The sequence below is a fragment of the Chiloscyllium plagiosum genome, unplaced genomic scaffold (assembly GCF_037043375.1).
Source record: "Chiloscyllium plagiosum isolate Xiang-an unplaced genomic scaffold, Cpla_swu_hap1 HiC_scaffold_13, whole genome shotgun sequence".
Classification (NCBI taxonomy): domain Eukaryota; kingdom Metazoa; phylum Chordata; class Chondrichthyes; order Orectolobiformes; family Hemiscylliidae; genus Chiloscyllium; species Chiloscyllium plagiosum.
Genome location: NW_028270151.1, coordinates 43,050,624 through 43,071,295, shown reverse-complemented (window position 1 = coordinate 43,071,295; position 20,672 = coordinate 43,050,624). Strand labels below are relative to the sequence as shown.

General features: G+C 43.0%; 1 protein-coding gene across 4 annotated transcripts in view; it reads right to left on the bottom strand.

The window, feature by feature from the left end:
- atp13a3 (ATPase 13A3) overlaps window positions 1-20,672 on the bottom strand; it is a 192,363-nt gene that overhangs the window by 9,383 nt on the left and 162,308 nt on the right. For all 4 annotated transcript variants that reach the window (XM_087993558.1, XM_087993559.1, XM_043702269.2 and 1 more), the window contains 3 exons: window positions 18,679-18,860; window positions 13,622-13,710; window positions 10,338-10,418 (listed from right to left, as the gene is read on the bottom strand). In XM_087993558.1, the coding sequence (XP_087849684.1) occupies window positions 10,338-10,418; window positions 13,622-13,710; window positions 18,679-18,860 (352 nt within the window). The remainder of the gene's footprint in view (window positions 1-10,337; window positions 10,419-13,621; window positions 13,711-18,678; window positions 18,861-20,672) is intronic.

Below are 20,672 nucleotides of genomic sequence, written 5' to 3'. Positions count from 1 at the left end.
ATAAGATGAGCGTATTGCAATACCAGCCGCTAACCTAGTTGATTAGGCAGGTTGTGAATGCTTCTCTCCAAGACGGTAAATGCATCTGCTTATGTTTTATACAATATACATAGCAGAGCAACAGAGAGGAAAGAATGAATGTTGAGTGTAAGAGATTGTACTTATACTACAAAGATTATACTTCAACAACCCTCTGTTACTTCCAAAAGATCAGATAAGTCAAATATGATCATTCTTTAGAACCAGACACAACATGACAAGGGGGACGCCTGCCATGGGAGGGAAATCTGTTCATCAGTACTGGGAGCTGCTGGAAAGGTGAGCAACTGTATTTGTAAGAAGGTGATATGGTACAGCATGGATGGGTGCAAGGAAATGCAAGGAAAGGAGTTCCTTGTAATGCAAGGAAAGGAGTTCATCTACGATCAGAAGCAAGCTGGCTTCACAGAGGAAATTGTGTATGATCACATCTGGATTGGTCAATTAATTTGCCAGGGGCTGGGGGGAGAAATGGTGTGCAGATGAAGACTAATGTAGACAGGTTGGGTGGGAACCTGGGGAGGTGTGAGGCCTATGGGATTCACAGAAAGGGCAATCACAATTTACGAATGAGGGGCCTGTACTAACATGAAGCCACGTACTGAACAAGATACAGACCTGAACAATCCCCAATGCCTGGTGAGCCTAATACTTTGGCTCCATGTAAGCATTACAGCTCCCTGAACAAGACAAGGCTGACCACCTCCTTCACACCAACACCTTTAGGGAATCTTCAGAACAAGGAGCAGTGGTGTAAGCAGAACCCATAGCCCGATATATGCCTTGATCGTCTTGCTTCCATTCGTTGGAGCAGCCTCTCAACACAGAATATCAAGCCATGGCACATCCTGAACAGATTAAGCACCATGTTGGCACAGTCATATTTGGGATTATACTAAGTCACATAGATTGATGTATTACAAAGACATTAGAAAATACGATACCTAACAGCCTGTATAACATCACCTATTCCACAAAAGTGCCCTCAACTGGTTTTCTTCTTGCTCTGCATAGCAATATATCTCAGTGCTGTCTCACATACTGTAGCTGGGGTGGAGTGAGCATGCTCATTCTTTTGGGTCTTGGATTTTTGTCCTTGAACGTTTGTTCTGGACACTCCAGACACGCTGAGGATCTTGTAGCCAGATGTAAGTGAATCCTCTGTGGCTGAAAGTCGAGGTGGATGTGGAGGGCCTCGCCACCTCTGGAGTGTCCTGAGCAGAGACCTCTGAGGGGATGAGAGTCTCTTGGCACCTGAGGAAGGAGCACCTGGACTGCTCACCAGGTTCCCTGTACACCTATCACTAAGTCTTTGGTTTTGAATAACAATGGTTAGGGTGATCCAGTGTTGCCGCATGTTCCTCTCCAGGAGACCAGGAGTATGCTGGACCTAGCTCTCCATCGCAGCAGCTAACTTATCTATAGAGGCAGGCAGACGGTCACATGCTTGGGCAAGTAGATCCCCATAGCGTAGCAGCACACCTGCCACCTCCAGGTAATGAGGGCCACTGCCTATCAAATACCTATCTGCCATTCTTGTCCCTCCCTACACGTGTGGGTAAAGTCCCTGGCTGCCAATGCCTGCCTGGGGCAGAGCAGGTGGCTGGTTTCTATCAGACCCAAAATGCTGGTGGCCTTTCTTTGACCCACTGCAAACAGAGTAATCTTTCTGTTAATAATGAAACTTGTTTGAACTGCCTTGATCATGAATGCCACTCAATCAGGCAGGCTGATCACCTTGATGGTTTAATTGGGTACTAACACAATTATTATGACTGGTGGAATCGTGAGGCTAATGGGTGCACTCTTCCCAGTTAAGTCATAACAAAATTTTGAGGGCTCAGGATCCAGGATCTTTAATTGAGGACAATGTCAGAATAGATGAGAAGTAAGGGTTATTGGTAAAGAATAAAAGGTCAGATGCCAGATTAAAATACAATTTAAAGGCAAAGTCATCATAGTCTGACCAGACCACAGGCTATGCTCTCATTAGGAAGAGACAACTCGTGGTGGTTTAAACTGAGGGTCACCATGCTTCAGAGAAGGGGAGAAATTGAGAAGCAGGATCCTTCATGGTAACCTCATCCAATGTCAGAATTTAAATCAGAGAGCAGTAGATGCAGCTGAAACCATCCTCAGTTGGAAGAGTTATCCCTGATGGATTTACAGGAATTAACAAATGCCAGATAGAACTTGCAAATATGTTAGAGGTGGAATTGCCTGCTGGCAGGATGAAGAAAGCAGAGATAACTGAAACATTTGCAAAGTATCTAGGACTGGAGGAAAAGAAAACAGAAGGGACTAGGTACACTGAATGGTGAGTCACTTGCTTTTGCAAGAATTCAATGGCTGTTGAAGTTGTTTGAAATGAATAAGTGTTTCTGAGAGGGGAAAGGACACAAGAAAGAATATAAGAGCCACAGAGAAAAGTATAAAAGGTAAAAGAGGAGAGGGGAAAGGAATACACATTTAAAATGAGGAAGGGAGAAAGAGAGACCAGATGGCAAAGGATGAGGAAAATCCCTGTCAAAATCTAAGACCCTGTAGGGAAATGTTTAAATTTGTACTGGCCCAGTGAAAGTTGAGAGTCAGAGTTGGACAGCATGGAAACAGAGCCTTCGGTCCAATTCGTCCATGCTGACCAGAAAGCCTAAATTAATCTAGTCCCATTTACCAGCATTTGGCCCGTATCCTTCTAAACCCTTCCTATTCATGGAACCATCAAATGCCTTTTAAATGTTGTCGTCATACCAGTCTCCACTATTTTCTCTGGCAGCTCATTCAATACACACACCATCCTCTACATGAAAAAGTTTCCCCTTTGGTCCCTTTTAAACATTTTTCCTTCTCACCTAAAACCTTCACAAATCTTGCTAAAACCTATGCCTTGGCTATTCACTCTATCCATTCCCCTCACCATTTTATAAATCTCTCTAAGGTCACGCCTTTGCCTCCAATGCCCCAGAGAAAATAGCCCCATCCTTTTCAGGCTCTCCCGATACATCAAACCCGCCAACCTGGAAATATCCTTGTAAATCTTTTATGAACCCTTTCAAGTTTAACAACAGCAGGGAGACCAGAATTGAGAGCCATATTCCAAAAGTGGCCTAACCAAAGTATTGCACAGCCACAACACTCCTTTACTCAATGCACTGACCAACAAAGGAAAGCATACTAAATGCCTTCTTCACTACCCTGTCTACATGCAACTTCACCTTCCAGGAACTATGAACCTGCACCCCAAGGTCTCTTTGTTAGGCAACACTCCCCAGGACCCTACCATTAACTGATTAAGGCCTGCCCCGATTTGCCTTACCACAATGCAACACTGCATATTTAAATAAATTAAACTTCATCTGCCAGTCCTCAGCCCATCTGATCAAGGTCCCGTTGTACTCTGAGATGACCCTCTTCACTGTCCACTATACCATCAACTTTGGTATCATCTGCAAATTTACTAACCATTCCTCCTATATTCATATCCAAATTGTTTACATAAATGACAAAAAGCAATGAACCTAGCACCGATGCTTGCAGCACACAGCTGGTCACAGGCCTCCATTCTGAAAATCAACCCTCCACCACCACTATCTGACTTCACCTCCACCACCACTACCTTCAAGCCAAATGTTGAGGAAAAGAATATGGAGGCATTTCATGTCATTTGAGAAAGTAGGATAACTAATGAAGTGGAATAAATTGATAGGTAAAGCAAATGAAATTTTTGCATTATTTTCAAAATGAGGTTGCTATGGGTTATGATGCTGGATAAAAGACTACACTGCGTGCACATTAGTTCCTGGAGTTGGCAGGATGAAGTTTTAAAATTTGAAGAAACAGCTAGGCAAAACCTATATTGGATTTGAAAAGGGAAATCAATTTTAATAGGTTTATACAGACAATAGGAGTAAATACCACATATGGAACTCTGAAGGATCATTGCATCAAACCCTGTGTAGCAATTCATTCCTGTAAGTTTATCAATTTCAGCTGTATTATCTCTTGTATTAAGACATATTTCAATCACAGGCTAGTCTTTGTGTTTTTTCTCCCTCCATCTAATTCCTGTCCTTTCTATATTAGTTATCCTGTTGTTATTTATCCTTTCTTGGTTTCTATGACCTTATCTCTCCTCTACTGTAAGGTACCCCTTCCACAAAATTTAAACTCTCCTGACAGTGCTAGTTAACTTTGGTCTGAAGGCATTCCTCCTATTCAGGGCAACCAAGCTTGTACACTTTCCTCTCACCCAATAACTGTTCTTAATACCCCAGAAATCTGATGGCCTAAAAATTAAAACATATTTTATGGAAGAAAACACTTAATTTAACATAACCATGTTACAATGAACAGGAGTTTTGGTTGCAGTACTTTTAAAATCCACAAGAGGTTTGTGTTCATTACAGAGTTAGATTCTTAGATTAAAGCATTTTAGAATTTTTCTGAGATTAATAAGAATTAAAATAGTATTTCTGATTTTGATTAACTAAAGAAGTTGGAATAAAAGGAGCAAGATAGACAGACCTGCACTTACTGATCTACATGGCAATCCCATTGAAAAAAAGGTCTAACTTTGAGATTGTAACGACAGCAAATTGTCAATATGCATTATCATTTTACTATGAAACTTGCAGCAGCTCCTGACACCGGACAAATGCAATGAAATGTGAAAATCCAAAAGCAGTCACTGACACCCCAATGCTTCTCAAAATGCACAACTGAATTTCTCACAGGTGTAAATCTTTAGGAAACATTGGACTGACGCGAACATCCACTTCTTGTGCATTATTTTCACTGTATCCTTCAAAATGTTAAGCCTTTTTGAATAAGGTGCAACGGAGTTTCTAATGTTAAACATTTCTGAATGACTTCAGTTGGTGTTAAATTATAACTTTATACTTGCAGAAGGTCAAATGTCTTCATTGATAAAACTTTAAAACTGTTTTTGATAATAAAAGATTTTTTTATAAAGTTTATTTACAATATTCCACTTTTAAGTATATTTCCTTATATACATCCCAAATGTTTTTTTTTTGCAAAATCTGAAAAGGAAAACTCTCCTTGTTACTCTCTGCTTCCTCCTGTGTGAGAAAATTTTTCACTGTGTTACTGTTTAGTATATTTCCTGGCATGGCAGTTCGAATTACCTACAGCTCCCACTGAAATGAAATTAAGATTTGGAAAAATTAAATTCCTAGCTTTGTGCTTGCTGGATCTATATTAGCGGTTTTCTTTAAAGTCACTTTGCTGTTGAATGCAAAATCGGTACTATAATTTGCATTATTCAAATACTTATTCAATTCTAAACAGGAAAATACAAGCTTAACCTAGGTGGCAACACATATTTAATACATTTGTTCATGTTCCATAAAAAATGGTGAATAGATAGAAATTGATAAATTGATTCAAGTTTCACGATATTCCTGCTTCCCACTGAGGATAAATTGATCAGCTGTCATATTATTAAATTTAGAATCATAGAATTTCTACTACAGAAGCAGGCCATTTGGTCCATTGATTCCAGACAGAGCTCCAGAGAGCTCGCACCCAGACCTACCTTATCCCCGTAATCCTGAATTTCCCAAGGCTCATCCACTTAGCCTGCACATCCCTGGACTCTATGGGCAATTGAACATAGCCAGTTCACCTAACCTGCACATCTTTGGACTGTGAGAGCAAACTGGAGCATCCAGAAGAAATCAATAAAGACACAGGGAGAATGTGTAAGTTTTACATAGACAGTTGCCTGAGGTTGAAAGCGAACCTGGATCCATGGCACTGTGAGGCAGCAGTGCTAACCACTGAGCCACTGTGTCTCCCCCAATTTAGAAATATTCTACATGCACTTCTCCCTCTATCTTTTTTTGTAAAAAGTAACATGACAAGTTCTTTCAAATCGAGCAATTTTTATTGTTTGGTTACACAGGTCCATAGTAGGCAGAGTATTGCTGAAAATGCAACTTCCAGGTCTTCAGGGTCAACATTTACATCAAGAAAGTACAATTAATCTATTAACTGAGAAAGCAATTCTTTAAAATCATGTAATCGTTGCACTCATCACCTTGCAAAATAAATAATACCCTTGCTTAGCCTTTGACAGCTGCACAGAAGAGCAAATATTTGTGTCAGGGTGTAAAATTTTAAAGTGGGGGCATTGTCATTTTACACCTGAGTTATGGATTTCAGCTGATGAACATCACATATTGGTAGCGGCACACTGCACCTTCCAATAACTTGTGTTTTGCTTCAATACTTGTGACATGCTGAACATAGAGATGGCCTTGTGTCACCCTATTTCAACCTACTGCGAATCCTCTTACAAGGATGCCTTCCTTGAAGAAGCTCTCTGCCTCTCTCTACAAAGATTTCAGTGAGTCCCTCTCTCACTGCACACCCCAGGTCATCTCCTCTGCACAGAAGCTCTTCAGCCACATTCTGAAGCAGACTCGTTACCACAGCCATATCTCCTTTCTCAGCACCTGCCTACGGAACCGACTGATCCCCCATGGACTCCAGATCACCTTCCGACCAACACAATTTGGACCCAACCAGGACTACCAGTACCTGCAACAAATCCGCAGCCTCCAGCAACGGACCTCCCTCCGGATCCTCCACTCCACGCTTGCAGCCATGCGCCGGTACCTACATTCCCTGCAACTCGACCTACCCCAGCTCAGGACAACTCTCTCACAGACCTGTAAAGGACCTCTACTGTTCTTCATTTACAGAAGAATCCATAGACTGAACAAACAGTTCTTTCCAGCCATATCGGAAATTAAAGGCAGTAAGTACCAAAAACTTTCATGCACTTACCCCCAAACTCCGGATTCCTCAACCGTTCCAGAAACTTCCATCGGCCTCCGAAACCAGTCCGGCGCCATTACACACGCGGCCGCTACAGCGCCCGCGGCAATAGCCGCAGACGCCGCCGACGATGACGTCAGCAACCTACATTTGGACCACATCGCCGCATGTGTCTCCGCCCCCCCGCCGCGTTCCGTCACCACGCCTAACCCCGCCCCCCCGCCGCGTTCCGTCACCACGCCTAACCCCGCCCCCCCACTGCGTTCCGTCACCGCACCTAACTCCGCCCCCACGCCACGTTCCGCCACCACGCCTAACTCCGCCCCCCGGCCGAGTTCCGTCACCGCGCCTAACCCCGCCCCCCCGCCGGTCTCCATCACCATGTCCAACTCCGCCCCCACGCCGACCTCTGTCCCCGCCCCCAGGCCTAACCCCGCCCCCACATCCAGCTCCAGTCCCACACCAGGTCCTAGCTCCCCGTCCTGCCGTGTGTTCACCATCCCTCCAGACTTGCCCCTCTCTGAGGATGAAAGATCAGTCCTCAGCAGAGGTCTCACCTTCGTTCCCACACGTTCTCTGGTCAATGAATTCAATACACGGAGTGACATCGAACAATTCTTCCGCCGCCTTCGCCTCCTTGCCTTCTTCTTCAATCAAGACTCTCGCCCACCCTCTGACGACCCCTTCTCCCACCTCCAACACACCCCGTCCACCTGGACACCCCGTGCTGGCCTCCTACCTGCCCTCGACCTCTTCATAGCAAACTGCCGCCGCGATATTAACCGCTACCTGAACTCCCACACCCCTCCCACCCACTCCAACCTCTCACCCTCAGAACGCGCAGCCCTCCACTCCCTCCGTTCCAACCCCAACCTCACCATCAAACCAGCTGACAAGGGAGGTGCAGTAGTAGTTTGGCGCACTGACCTTTACACCGCTGAGGCCAAACGCCAGCTCGCAGATACCTCCTCCTACCGTCCCCTTGACCATGACCCCACCCCCCACCACCAAACCATCATCTCCCAGACCATCCATAACCTCATCACCTCAGGGGACCTCCCATCCACCGCCTCCAACCTCATAGTCCCACAACCCCGCACCGCCCGTTTCTACCTCCTGCCCAAAATCCACAAACCTGACTGCCCCGGACGACCCATCGTCTCAGCCTGCTCCTGCCCAACCGAACTCATCTCGGCATACCTCGACACGGTCCTGTCCCCATTAGTCCAAGAACTCCCCACCTGCGTTCGTGACACCACCCACGCCCTCCACCTCCTCCAGGATTTCCGCTTCCCCGGTCCCCAACGCCTCATCTTCACCATGGACATCCAGTCCCTGTACACCTCCATCCCCCATCACGAAGGACTCAAAGCACTCCGCTTCTTCCTTTCCCGCCGTACCACCCAGTACCCTTCCACCGACACCCTCCTTCGACTGACCGAACTGGTCCTCACCCTGAACAACTTTTCTTTCCAATCCTCCCACTTTCTCCAAACAAAAGGAGTAGCCATGGGCACCCGCATGGGCCCCAGCTATGCCTGCCTCTTCGTAGGGTATGTGGAACAATCCATCTTCCGCAACTACACTGGCCCCACCCCCCATCTTTTCCTTCGCTACATTGATGACTGTATCGGCGCTACCTCGTGCTCCCACGAGGAGGTTGAACAGTTCATCCACTACACTAACACCTTCCACCCCGACCTCAAATTCACCTGGACAGTCTCGGACTCCTCCCTCCCCTTCCTAGACCTTTCTGTTTCTATCTCAGGCGACCGAATCAACACGGACATCTACTACAAACCAACCGACTCCCACAGCTACCTGGACTACACCTCCTCCCATCCTGCCCCCTGTAAAAACGCCATCCCATTCTCCCAATTTCTTCGTCTCCGCCGCATCTGCTCCCAGGAGGACCAGTTCAAAATACGTACAACACAGATGGCCTCCTTCTTCAAGGACCGCAATTTCCCCCCCGACGTGGTCGACGGTGCCCTCCACCGCATCTCCTCCACTTCCCGCTCCTCCGCCCTTGAGCCCCGCCCCTCCAACCGCCACCAGGACAGAACCCCACTGGTCCTCACCTACCACCCCACCAATCTCCATGTACAGCGCATCATCCGCCGTCACTTCCGCCACCTCCAAACAGACCCCAGCACCAAGGATATATTTCCCTCCCCTCCCCTATCAGCTTTCCGTAGAGACCACTCCCTCCGCGACTCCCTTGTCAGATCCACACCCCCCACCGACCCAACCTCCACTCCCGGCACCTTCCCTTGCAACCGCAGGAGGTGCAACACTTGCGCCCACACCTCCCCCCTCACTTCTCTCCAAGGCCCCAAAGGAAACTTCCATATCCGCCACAGATTCACCTGCACCTCCACCCACATCATCTACTGCATCCGCTGCAGCCGGTATGGCCTCCTCTATATTGGGGAGAGAGGCCGCCTACTTGCGGAGCGATTCAGAGAGCACCTCTGGGCCACCCGGACGAACCAACCCAACCACCCTGTAGCACAGCATTTCAACTCCCCCTCCCACTCCACCGAGGATATGCAGGTCATTGGACTCATCCACCGCCAAACCACAACAATGCGACGGTCGGAGGAGGAGCGTCTTATCTTCCGACTAGGAACCCTCCAACCACAGGGGATGAACTTGGACTTCACCAGTTTCTTCATCCCCCCTCCCCCCACCTTGTCTCAGCCGAATCCCTCCAGCCCGGCACCGCCTTCCTGACCTGCAGTCTTCTTCTTGACCTCTCCGCCTCCATCCTACTCCGACCTATCACCCTCACCTTGACCTCTTTCCACCTATCACATTTCCAACGCCCCTCCTCCAAGTCCCTCCTCCCTACCTTTTATCTTCTCCTGCTGAACACTCTCTGCTCATTCCTGAAGAAGGGCCTGTGCCCGAAACGTCGAATCTCCTGTTCCCCGGATGCTGCCTGACCTGCTGTGCTGTTCCAGCAATAAAGTTTCAACTTTGATCTCCAGCATCTGCAGACCTCACTTTCTCCTCACCCTAGGATAGGCCTTGGTACTTGTTGCTTGGAAAGGTGCCCAAAGTAAAACAAATAGATGTCAATTTTTGTGTACTTTTGACTCAAAGATTTGAAACTTAATGATCAGAGATTTTCTTCTAGTTCTATGCTGAGAATTTGAGGGAACAGGAACTTGTCTTGTAAACAAGCATTCATAGCACTCATTTTAGAAAAACTGAAATCCAGTCATATCCATTCAATACATGGTCAAAAACTGCCAATAAATGTCACCAAACTGACATCAATGCAGATTTATCCTTAAATATACAAAACTCTGTAGTACAGAACTAAGGCAATGGATTGAAAAACTAGTCGCTACACGAAATAGGCAAAGATATCCCTACTTTAAACAGATTTCCTATTTTATGATAACACAGAAATTAAGCAGAAAAATATTGCAGTTAGAACTGAATATTATTAAAGTATGAAACTTTAAATCACATTGTTTACTTACCTCAGTTAAGAAAGAGACAACTGCATTTACTAGTATTAAAAGGACCATTGTAAACCTCCAACTATAAGGAACACAAACCAGCTGTAAAGCAATACAAATTATTACATTTGATATTGCCATTAACCATTTCAATTTACTCTCAACCTATTTCTATTTAATCAAATACATTTTAGTTTTAATGATTTTGAAATGTTACTTCTAAATACATTATAATTAGACATTGCATATGAGAGATTGCATATGAAAGATGATAGATTATAGTGCAGATATACAACACATTTTCTCTTTGTTCAATACAAATTGCTAATGTTAGCATCAGCATTCATAAGTCACTATAACATGAAACTTTTTAAATTAATTCAATTTCCCTTGATGCTGAGATGCTCCATTTATAATGCAGATTTGACACAATGGGACATTTATACAGTTGCAATTAGTTAACTATGTAGATATCTGAAACAGTTTTGCTTCATTAACTGAAACTATTCAAGATTTAGAATAATTGTCAAATTTCTTCTCAATCCTTTTTGGAAAGAGAACAATTCCAACTTCCCCAATATCTCAGTATAACTGAAGTTACTCATCCTTTGTGCCATTCTCAATTATTTCCTTGACCTCTTCTGATGCCTTGTCAACCTTTCGTAAAATATGATTCAACATAATTCAAAATAATATTCCAATTGAGGTCAAGGGTAAGCTGCTCACTGAAGCAAAGGGTATGGCAGAGGTACTAAATGAGTACTTTACTTCTGTCTTTACTAAATTAGAAAATGATGACAATGACCCAATTGAAAATATGGGTGTTGAGAAAATGATCAGTATATTGATAGATAGAGATGCTAAAAAGGCTGGCAGCACTCAAAGTAGAGAAGTCAGCAAGCCTAGCTAGAATATATCCAAGATTGCTGAGAAAGGTAAGGGAACAAATTGTGGAGCCATTGTTAGAAATTCTCCAGGCCTCTCTGAACACAGGATTAGTCTGGGGGACTAGAGGATTACGAATGTGACACTGTTGTTTAAGAAAAAGGCAAAAGTTAACCCAGGAAACTACAGATTTATCAACTTGACATCGATAGTGGGAAAACTGATGGAGGGATAAGATCAATATACACTTAGAGAAAAAAAACTAATACTAGACAGTCAACATGGCTTTGTCAAGGGCAGGTCATGTCTGACATATTTAATTGAGTTCTTTGATGAGGTGACACGGGCAGAGGATGAGAGTAGTGTTGCGGATGATGTGTATTTTGGACTATCAAAGTATTTGATATGGTGCCACATAGAAGGTTGGTTAGCAAATTATAAATGTTTGGAATTGATGTATCCTTTGCAGCATAGATTAGAAGTTGGCTAAAGATAATAAACAGTGGGTAGGTATAGATGGGCATGTCTCACACTGGATTGTGTTGCAAGTGGTTTTCCCCAGGGAGTGGTGTTGGGATACTTGTTTTTCCCAATTTTATATAGACAATTTGGAGATGGGCATTGAAGGCAAAATCTGAAATTTACAGATAATACTAAGCCAGGGAGAACAGCGGATTGTAAGGAGGATGCTGAGCGACTTCAGAGGGACATGGAATGCTTAAATGGGAAGAAACTGGCAGATGAATTTCAACGTAGAGAACTATAAGGAAATGCATTAATAGAAGAAAACATGGAGAGACAGCCTTAATAGTACAAATTTGGGGGAGATACAGGAGCAAGGGTATCAGGGTTCAACTGCATAATTCTCTGAAGGTGTCCAGGTCAGTTGAACAGTTGTTAATGTGGCTTATAGGATCCTTGGGTTTATAATTAGAGGTATAGAGTACAAAAGGAAGGAAGTGTCATGAAGCAACACCTCTACAAATCATTGGCCAGACCACATTTGGAGAAGTGTGTTCAGTTTGGGGCAACTTACTTAAGGAAGGATGTTAGAGCCTGAGGGAGAATGCAAAGGACATTTACTAGAATAATACCAGGACTGAGGTATTTTAGATACAAGGAAAGATTAGAGAAATTGGACTTTACCCTTGGAGCAGAGATTAAGAAGTGAGTTTATTTAGGTACAGTCCTTCAGTGGCATTACCCACAAATATTGAGGAAAGTCTGAAAGATTATGGTCAGAACCTCTGTAATTTCTATTTATACCTCCCTCAATAACTTGGAATGAACCCATCTGGATTATGTGGCTTTTTACTTTAATTATTGCCAACCTTTCACATGCCTTTGCTATTTTTATCTTTTTAAATTTCAATTCTACCTCCTTTACATCTATATTAGCATCAATGCCTCCTCTAGTGAAGTCTGATGAAGCGTATTTGCTTAGTAACCAAATCAGGCATCTTAATAAGATTTTCTTTTTACCACAATCAGCCCAATAGCCATAGAGTTATACAGCATGGAAACAGACCCTCCGGCCCAACTCATCCATGCTGACACGATATCCTGAACTGATTTAATCCCATTTTCCGGCATACCCCTCTAAACTATTCCTATTCATGTACCATCCAGATGACTTTTAAATGTTGTAATTGTACCAGCCTCCACCACTTTCTGTGGCAGCTCATTCCATCTGTGTGAAAAGGTTGTCCCTTTTAAATCTTTTCCCTTTCACCTTAAACCTACAATCTCTGGTTTGGGCTCCCCTACCTTGGGGAAAAAAACCTTGGCTAATCACCCTATCCATGTCTCTCAAAGTTAAAAATCACACAACACCAGGTTAAAGTCCGACAGGTTTAATTGGAAGCACACTAGCTTTCGGAGCGTCGCTCCTTCATCAGGTGGTAGTGGAGGGCTCAATCCTAACACAGAATTTATAGCAAAAATTTACAGTGTGATGTAACTGAAATTATACATTGAAAAATTGATTGTCTGTTAAGCCTTTCATCTATTAGAATACCATGATAGTTTCACTTCTTTCATGTGTAAATCACAAAACCTTTTTTTAAAAAAGTTGCATTCTTGGGTTAGCTGTTAACAATGGTGATAGCTAGACAATATGTTGAAGGTGTTGACCTGGTGTGTTCTCTGTCTATGCTATGATGTTTAGATTGTTTCTAATCTAAAAAGTGAGATAATGGAGTTCTACATGAATGCATGCAGTTTTTGAGCAAAGTACTTGCCATTGGAGGGACCAGAAAAATCCTTATTATTGACATCACTGATATCAAGTACTTTACATGACAGGATTTTCAATGAAAATATTGCCAAAAATAATGCACAAGACACATCTTAAAATGATAATGTCAAGTTACTTTAAATAATAGTATTCTTTAAAACTCAGAATTTAAATTGACTCTTACCTGTAGAGCTTGATCAATCACCTCAATTCGAAAAATCATTATGAAAAATATAAAGGTATAAAGAAGTACCAGTGTGACCACAAAAGGATCTGTTAGGACAACAAAAAGTACTTCATACAACAATTCTCATTTATATCGGACATTAAAGTAGTAAAGATCACAAGACTCTTCGCAGAAGCATACATAGGCAAAATTTGGCACTGCACCAAAGGAAACAGAACAAATAGCAAAAGGCTGGTCTTAAAGGAGAAAGAAACAGAAAAATAAAGAGTGTTAGGGAGGGCCTTACAGAGATTAAGAGGCCTACAGGACTGAAAGTATGGTATTCAATACTGGAGTGAAATAAGTGATTGAGCAAGAATTCACAACTGGAAGTAGTGAAGTCTTTGGAAGGTTCTGGGCTGGAAGTGATTATAGAAATAGAGAGGGTGCAAGGGAATGGATGAATTTAAAGACAAGTATGAAAAGTGGGAGCATTGAAGATATCGCAGTCGACAGCAAACAAATGCAGAAGGTGGGTGGCCCACAACCTCTCTGCATTGTCAAATATATTAACTTTGCTACTGACAAAGCATCACTTTCACAACATCACCATGGCTCAAACTCAAATTCATGTCATGGAGTTGATCATTATACAGCAGAAAAGGCCACTTGTCAGCCAGAAACTATGAATGAGCAAGATAGACAAGTGATGCAAAACAACAATATTTTTGTGGATCATATATAAACTACAACATACATATACTCATGTAACTGGTAATCTTGAAACTTCCTATTTGTGTATGGAATAAACTGTGCTATCAGTTCCAATAGAGGGTGGCTGCTCAAATACCTGTTCTGACTACTGAGTTGGTCTTGATTAATAAAATCTGGGTTTTGAGCCCATGACAGTCTTGCCAACAACTGCCTTATCTGCAATTGTGTGGTGACAGACTCAGACACTGCAGCACATGGCTGTACTTGTTGTACTGACCAAAGTGATGTCAACTGATGAGAAAGGAAGCACTTTGTACTGACTTCTCAGTTATATGCTCCTTTTCATCACTATCCCATTCAACTTTCCTGCAATTTGCTGCATGAGCACAGTCATGCTCAAGATGGACTCCTCCAACTTCTCTGCAACGATTCAGTGTGGTTGGAACACATACAATACACTAGAGTTTATTTGCTGCTATTTAAAACAACCTGTTCATCAATGATTTGCCAGGTATATCATCTGTTCCAGCAGAGCAGAGATTGGAGAATGCTGCACCCTCTAATGAAGAGTCTCTCTGAAGTCTTTGAGTTTATATTCTTCATAAATCCTGTGACCAAACAACCTCCAAGGACCGATCTCCTTGAGGAGTTGGTAACACTGGCTGTACCAGTTTCTGCAGGATAAGTGGAGGTCTTGTAGAATATTGGGTAAAAAAAAATCAGATCAAGTTAGGAATGTCTAAATCTACCATTATACCTGATCATATTTCACGCATTGTTGACAAGAGGTCAATACAATCCTGTTTCAATTGCGTATTTATTGTATTTAACTGTAAGCATGTGGTGGGCATTCACTGGTGTCTACAAAGTAACATAAATTGCAACTGCAGTTACTGATTTTGAAAATGTGTGTTTGTAATCAAATAAGTAAATGTTTCAAAAAATGTTTAAAGTTAGGCAACTGTTATGTCCTGCTGACATTCAATTGGCATTTTGGAATATAGTGCTAGGCACTGAATGTATGAGTCATTGGTCACTTTCTATTTCTTATCTACGAGTTGCCCCTTGGCAACAGCATCAGAAAGGACAATCTTAGTTTTCACAAACTTCACATGTAGCTCTAACTCACTACTGCATCTTTCAATTCCTTCACATGTGTTAAGTTGTGAAACAGTTCAGCCACCATCAAGTACTGATGATCAGAATTTCCTCCAATTAAACACTGGGAAGACTCATGTCATTGTCTTCAATTTCCCACTCACCAAATCCATTTCTCTCACTATCATCATTCTGAGAATGAGACCTCCTATTTCCAGGTTTGTAACATTATCCAATGCCACTATTGAGTTCATCTGCTGCTGAAACCCTGATTCATGCCTTCATTACCTATAAACCCAACTATTCTAACAAACTCTTGGCTGGTCTCCGACACTATAATCCCCCATGGGTGGCACAGATGTTCAATGGTTAGCGCTCTTGCCTCACAATTCCAAGGAACCAGGTTTGATTGCACCCCTGGGTGACCAACTGGGGACTTTGCAAGTTCTCTCTGTGTCTGTGTGGGGTTCCTCCAGGTGCTCCGGTTTCCTCCCACAGTCCAAAGATGTGCAGGTTAGGTGGATTGTCCCAGCTAAATTTCCTATAATGTGTAGAGATATGCAGGCTAAGTGGAGTAGCAAGGGGAAACACAGGGTTACAGGGCTGGGGTACGAAGTGGGTCCAGGTGGGATGCTCTCCGGAGGGTCAGTATAAACTTGATGGGCCTGCTTCCACACTATATGGATTATATAATTCTACGAGTTGGCACACAAAACACTGCTGCTTTTCTCTAAATTTGCAGTATGTTCCATTCTCCCACTCTGTGTTTCCGACCTATAATGGCTACATGGTCGAAATGATTTTGAAGCAACTTGATTGTGAAATCCTTGTCCTTATTTTCAAACCCATGTAAGACCTCACGAACCCACTCCCATCTCCTCAAGCCCTAGAACCCTCTGAGATATCTGTACTTTTCCGATTCTGGCCTATTAATCATCTTTGATTTTAATTGCTCCAAACTACTGGCCATGCTTAAATTTCATAAGCTCCAAGTTCTGGACCACTCATTCTATATATATCCAACTCACCTTCTCCCTTTGAAAGGCTCTTTAAAATCTCTCTTTGACTATGCTTTTGATCATCAAAACTAATTTCCTCCATCTGGAGCTGTGTCATCTTTGTTTTATTGTGCTCCTTTAAAAAACACTTTGGAACCCTTCATTAAGGCTCCATAGAAAATGTTGTTTTAGCGATGTTGATTTAATGACAGCAGTTGAATTCATCTATGATGTTTTACTTACTTCTGACTAATATCAATGGAGCTCCGTTTCATGTAACACACAGAGAAAATAATCTCAAGACAGATCTTGTTATGATGATGATGAAAAAAGTTAAATATTATAGAAAGACAAAATCACAAAATACATGTGATTTATCTGAATTTTTAGAGACTGAAACCACAAGGAGGAGGATATGGAAGATATAGACTGTAGGGAAATAGATGGTGACATCTTGCAAAATGAATGTCTTGAAACGGGTAAAGGTGGCTAAATCCCCAGGACCTGATCAGGTGTACCCTAGAACTCTGTGGGAAGCTAGAGAAGTGATTGATGGGCCTCTTGCTGAGATATTTAGTATCATCGATAGTCACAGGTGAGGTGCCAGAAGACTGGAGGTTGGCTAACTTGGTGCCACTGTTTAAGAAGGGTGGTAAGGACAAGCCAGGGAACTACAAAACAGTGAGCATGACGTCAGTGATGAGCAAGTTGTTGGAGGGAATCCTGAGGGACAGGATGTACATGTATTTGGAAAGGCAAGGACTGATTAGGGATAGTCAACACGGTTTTGTGCATGGGAAATCATGTCTTACAAACTTGATTGAGTTTTTTGAAGAAGTAACAAAGAGGATTGATGAGGGCAGAGTGGCAGATGTGATCTATATGGACTTCAGTAAGGCGTTCAACAAGGTTCCCCATGGGAGACTGATTAGCAAGATTAGATCTCACGGAATACAGGGAGAACTAGCCATTTGGATTCAGAACTGGCTCAGAGGTAGAAGACAAGAGGGTGGTGGTGGAGGGTTGTTTTTCAGACTGGAGGCCTGTGACCAGTGGAGTGCCACAAGGATCGGTCCTGGGTCCTCTACTTTTTGTCATTTACATAAATGATTTGGATGTGAGCATAAGAGGTACAGTTAGTAAGTTTGCAGATGACACCAAAATTGGAGGTGTGGTGGACAGCAAAGAGGGTTACCTCCGATTACAACAGGATCTTGACCAGATTGGCTAATGGGCAGAGAAGTGGCAGATGAAGTTTAATTCAGATAAATGCGGGATGCTGCATTTTGGGAAAGCAAATCTTAGCAGGACTTATACATTTGATGGTAAGGTCCTAGGGAGTGTTGCTGAACAAAGAGACCTTGGAGTGCAGGCTCATAGCTCCTTGAAAGTGGAGTCGCAGTTAGATAGGATAGTGAAGAAGGCTTCCCTTTATTGGTCAGAGTATTGAGTACAGGAGTTGGGAGGTCATGTTGCGGCTGTACAGGAAATTGGTTAGGCCACTGTTGGAATATTGCATGCATTTCTGGTCTCCTTCCTATCGGAAAGATGTTGTGAAACTTGAAAGGGTTCAGAAAAGATTTACAAGGATGTTACAAGGGTTGGAGGATTTGAGCTATCGAGAGAAGCTGAACATGCTGGGGGTGTTTTCCCTGGAGCGTTGGAGGTTGAGGAGTGACCTTATAGAGGTATACAAAATTATGAGGGGCATGCATAGAGTAAATAGGCAAAGTCTTTTCCTTGGGGTCGGGAGTCCAGAACTAGAGAACATAGGTTTAGGGTGAGAGAGGAAAGATATAAAAGAGACCTACGGGGCAACGTTTTCACACAGAGGGTAGTACGTGTATGGAATGAGCTGCCAGAGGAAGTGGTGGAGGCTGGTACAATTGCAACATTTGAGAGGCATTTGGATGGGTATATGAATAGGAAGGGTTTGGAGGGATATGGGACGGGTACTGCCAGGTGGGACTAGATTGGGTTGGGATATCTGGTCGGCATGGACGGGTTGGACCGAAGGGTCTGTTTCCATGCTGTACATCTCTATGACTCTATAACTGTACTTAGAAAAATCTAACACACGGTGAAATTAACACATAATAGCAAATTTCCACATAAGGAAGAATTCCAACAGAAAAATGTAGTGCTATTCTCTGGTCTCAGGTTTAATATAAATACTTTCTTAACTAGCAGAAAGCACAGGAATTCTGCTGTGAACTTCACTCGGGGAAACACAAATCGTGTAAATAAAATATACAATTAACTTACAGTTCTTGTAACTAGGTTGTCGAAATGGTTTTCCTTTAGAAAACACAATAGCCACAATGAGGTACTGAAAGCATGAAATAAAAAACACCGTAATATTTTCATAGTTCTTAATATTCTTTTCATCGTGAGGATATGTATCATTGTGCTCCAGCGTGAAGTTCAATTTTGACGAACTGCAGGCACTGAAATAAAACAGTAACAAATATGTAACCTCTACAAAGCTTTTCAAAAAGAAATTAGTAATTCAGCATAGTGTAATCCAAATAATTTATCTTTATCCCAACTCTGACTTTGATCATTTCATCAAGATGACTTTTTTCAGAATAACAGAAAGATCGATGAAATAGTTTTGAACTTGCAGCGTTGGTTGGTACCTGGGACTTCGATGTTGTGGCTATTACGGAGACATGGCTAGAACAGGGACAGGATTGGCTGTTGCAGGTTCCGGGATTTAAATGTTTTAGTAGGTTTAGAGGTGGGGGTAAAAGAGGGGGAGGTGTGGCATTGCTTGTCAAAGACAGTATTACAGCGGTGGAAAGGACGATGGATGAGGACTTGCCATCTGAGGTAGTTTGGGCTGAGGTTAGGAATAGGAAAGGTGAGGTCACCCTGTTAGGAGTCTTTTACAGGCCTCCTAATAGTCCTAGAATCATTGAAGAAAGGATAGGGAAGGTGATTCAGGAGATGAGTGACAGTAATAGGGTGGTTGTTATGGGGGACTTTAACTTTCCTGATATTGATTGGGAAAGCTATAGCTCAAGTTCGTTAGATGGGTCAGTGTTTGTTCAATGTGTGCAGGAGAGTTTCCTGACACAATATGTAGACAGGCCAACAAGAGGTGAGGCCATACTGGATTTGGTTCTGGGTAACGAACCAGGCCAGGTGTTAGAATTAGAGGTAGGTGAGCACTTTGGGGATAGTGACCATAATTCGGTGATTTTTACACTCGTGATGGAGAGGGATAAGTGTGTACTACAGGGCAAGAATTATAGCTGGGGTAAGGGAAATTATGATGCGGTGAGGCATGACTTGGGATGTGTGGCTTGGAAAAGTAGACTCCAAGGCAAGAGTGTAAATGATATGTGGAACTTGTTCAAGGGGCAACTATTGAGTGTCCTTGATAATTATGTACCTGTCAGGCAGGTAGGAAAGGGTCGTGCGAGGGAGCCGTGGTTTAATAAGGAATTGGAATCCCTTGTTAAATGGAAGAGGGCGGCCTATCTCAAGATGAGACGTGAAGGTTCAATTGGGGCGATTGAGAGTTATAGGGTAGCCAGGAAGGACCTGAAGAGAGAGCTAAAAGCAGCAAGGAGGGGACATGAAAGGTCCTTAGTAGATAGGATTAGGGAAAACCCTAAGGCTTTCTATAGGTATGTTAGGAATAAAAGAATGACTAGGGTAGGAATAGGTCCAGTCAAGGATAGTAGGGGGAAGTTGCGTGTGGAGGCGGAAGAGATTGGGGAGACAATGAATGAATACTTTTCTTCAGTATTCACTCAGGAACAGGGCATTGTTGTCGATGAGAATACTGAGGCACAAATAAGTAGAATGGATGGCTTTGAGGTATGTAGAGAAGAGGTGTTGGAAATCCTGGAAAAGGTGAAAATAGATAAGTCCCCTGGGCCTGATGGCATTTATCCTAGGATTCTCTGGGAAGCAAGGGAGGAGATTGCAGAGCCATTGGCCTTGATTTTTATGTCCTCTTTGTCTACAGGAGTAGTCCCAGAAGACTGGAGGATAGCAAATGTGGTTCCCTTGTTCAAAAAGGGGAGTAGGGATAGCCCTAGTAACTATAGGCCGGTGAGTCTCACTTCTGTTGTGGGCAAAGTCTTAGAGAGAATTGTAAGGGATAGGATTTATGCACATCTAGATAGGAATAATGTGATCAAGGATAGTCAGCATGGTTTTGTGAAGGGCAAGTCGTGCCTCACAAACCTTATTGAATTCTTTGAAAAGGTGACGAAGGAGGTTGATGAGGGGAAAGCGGTAGATGT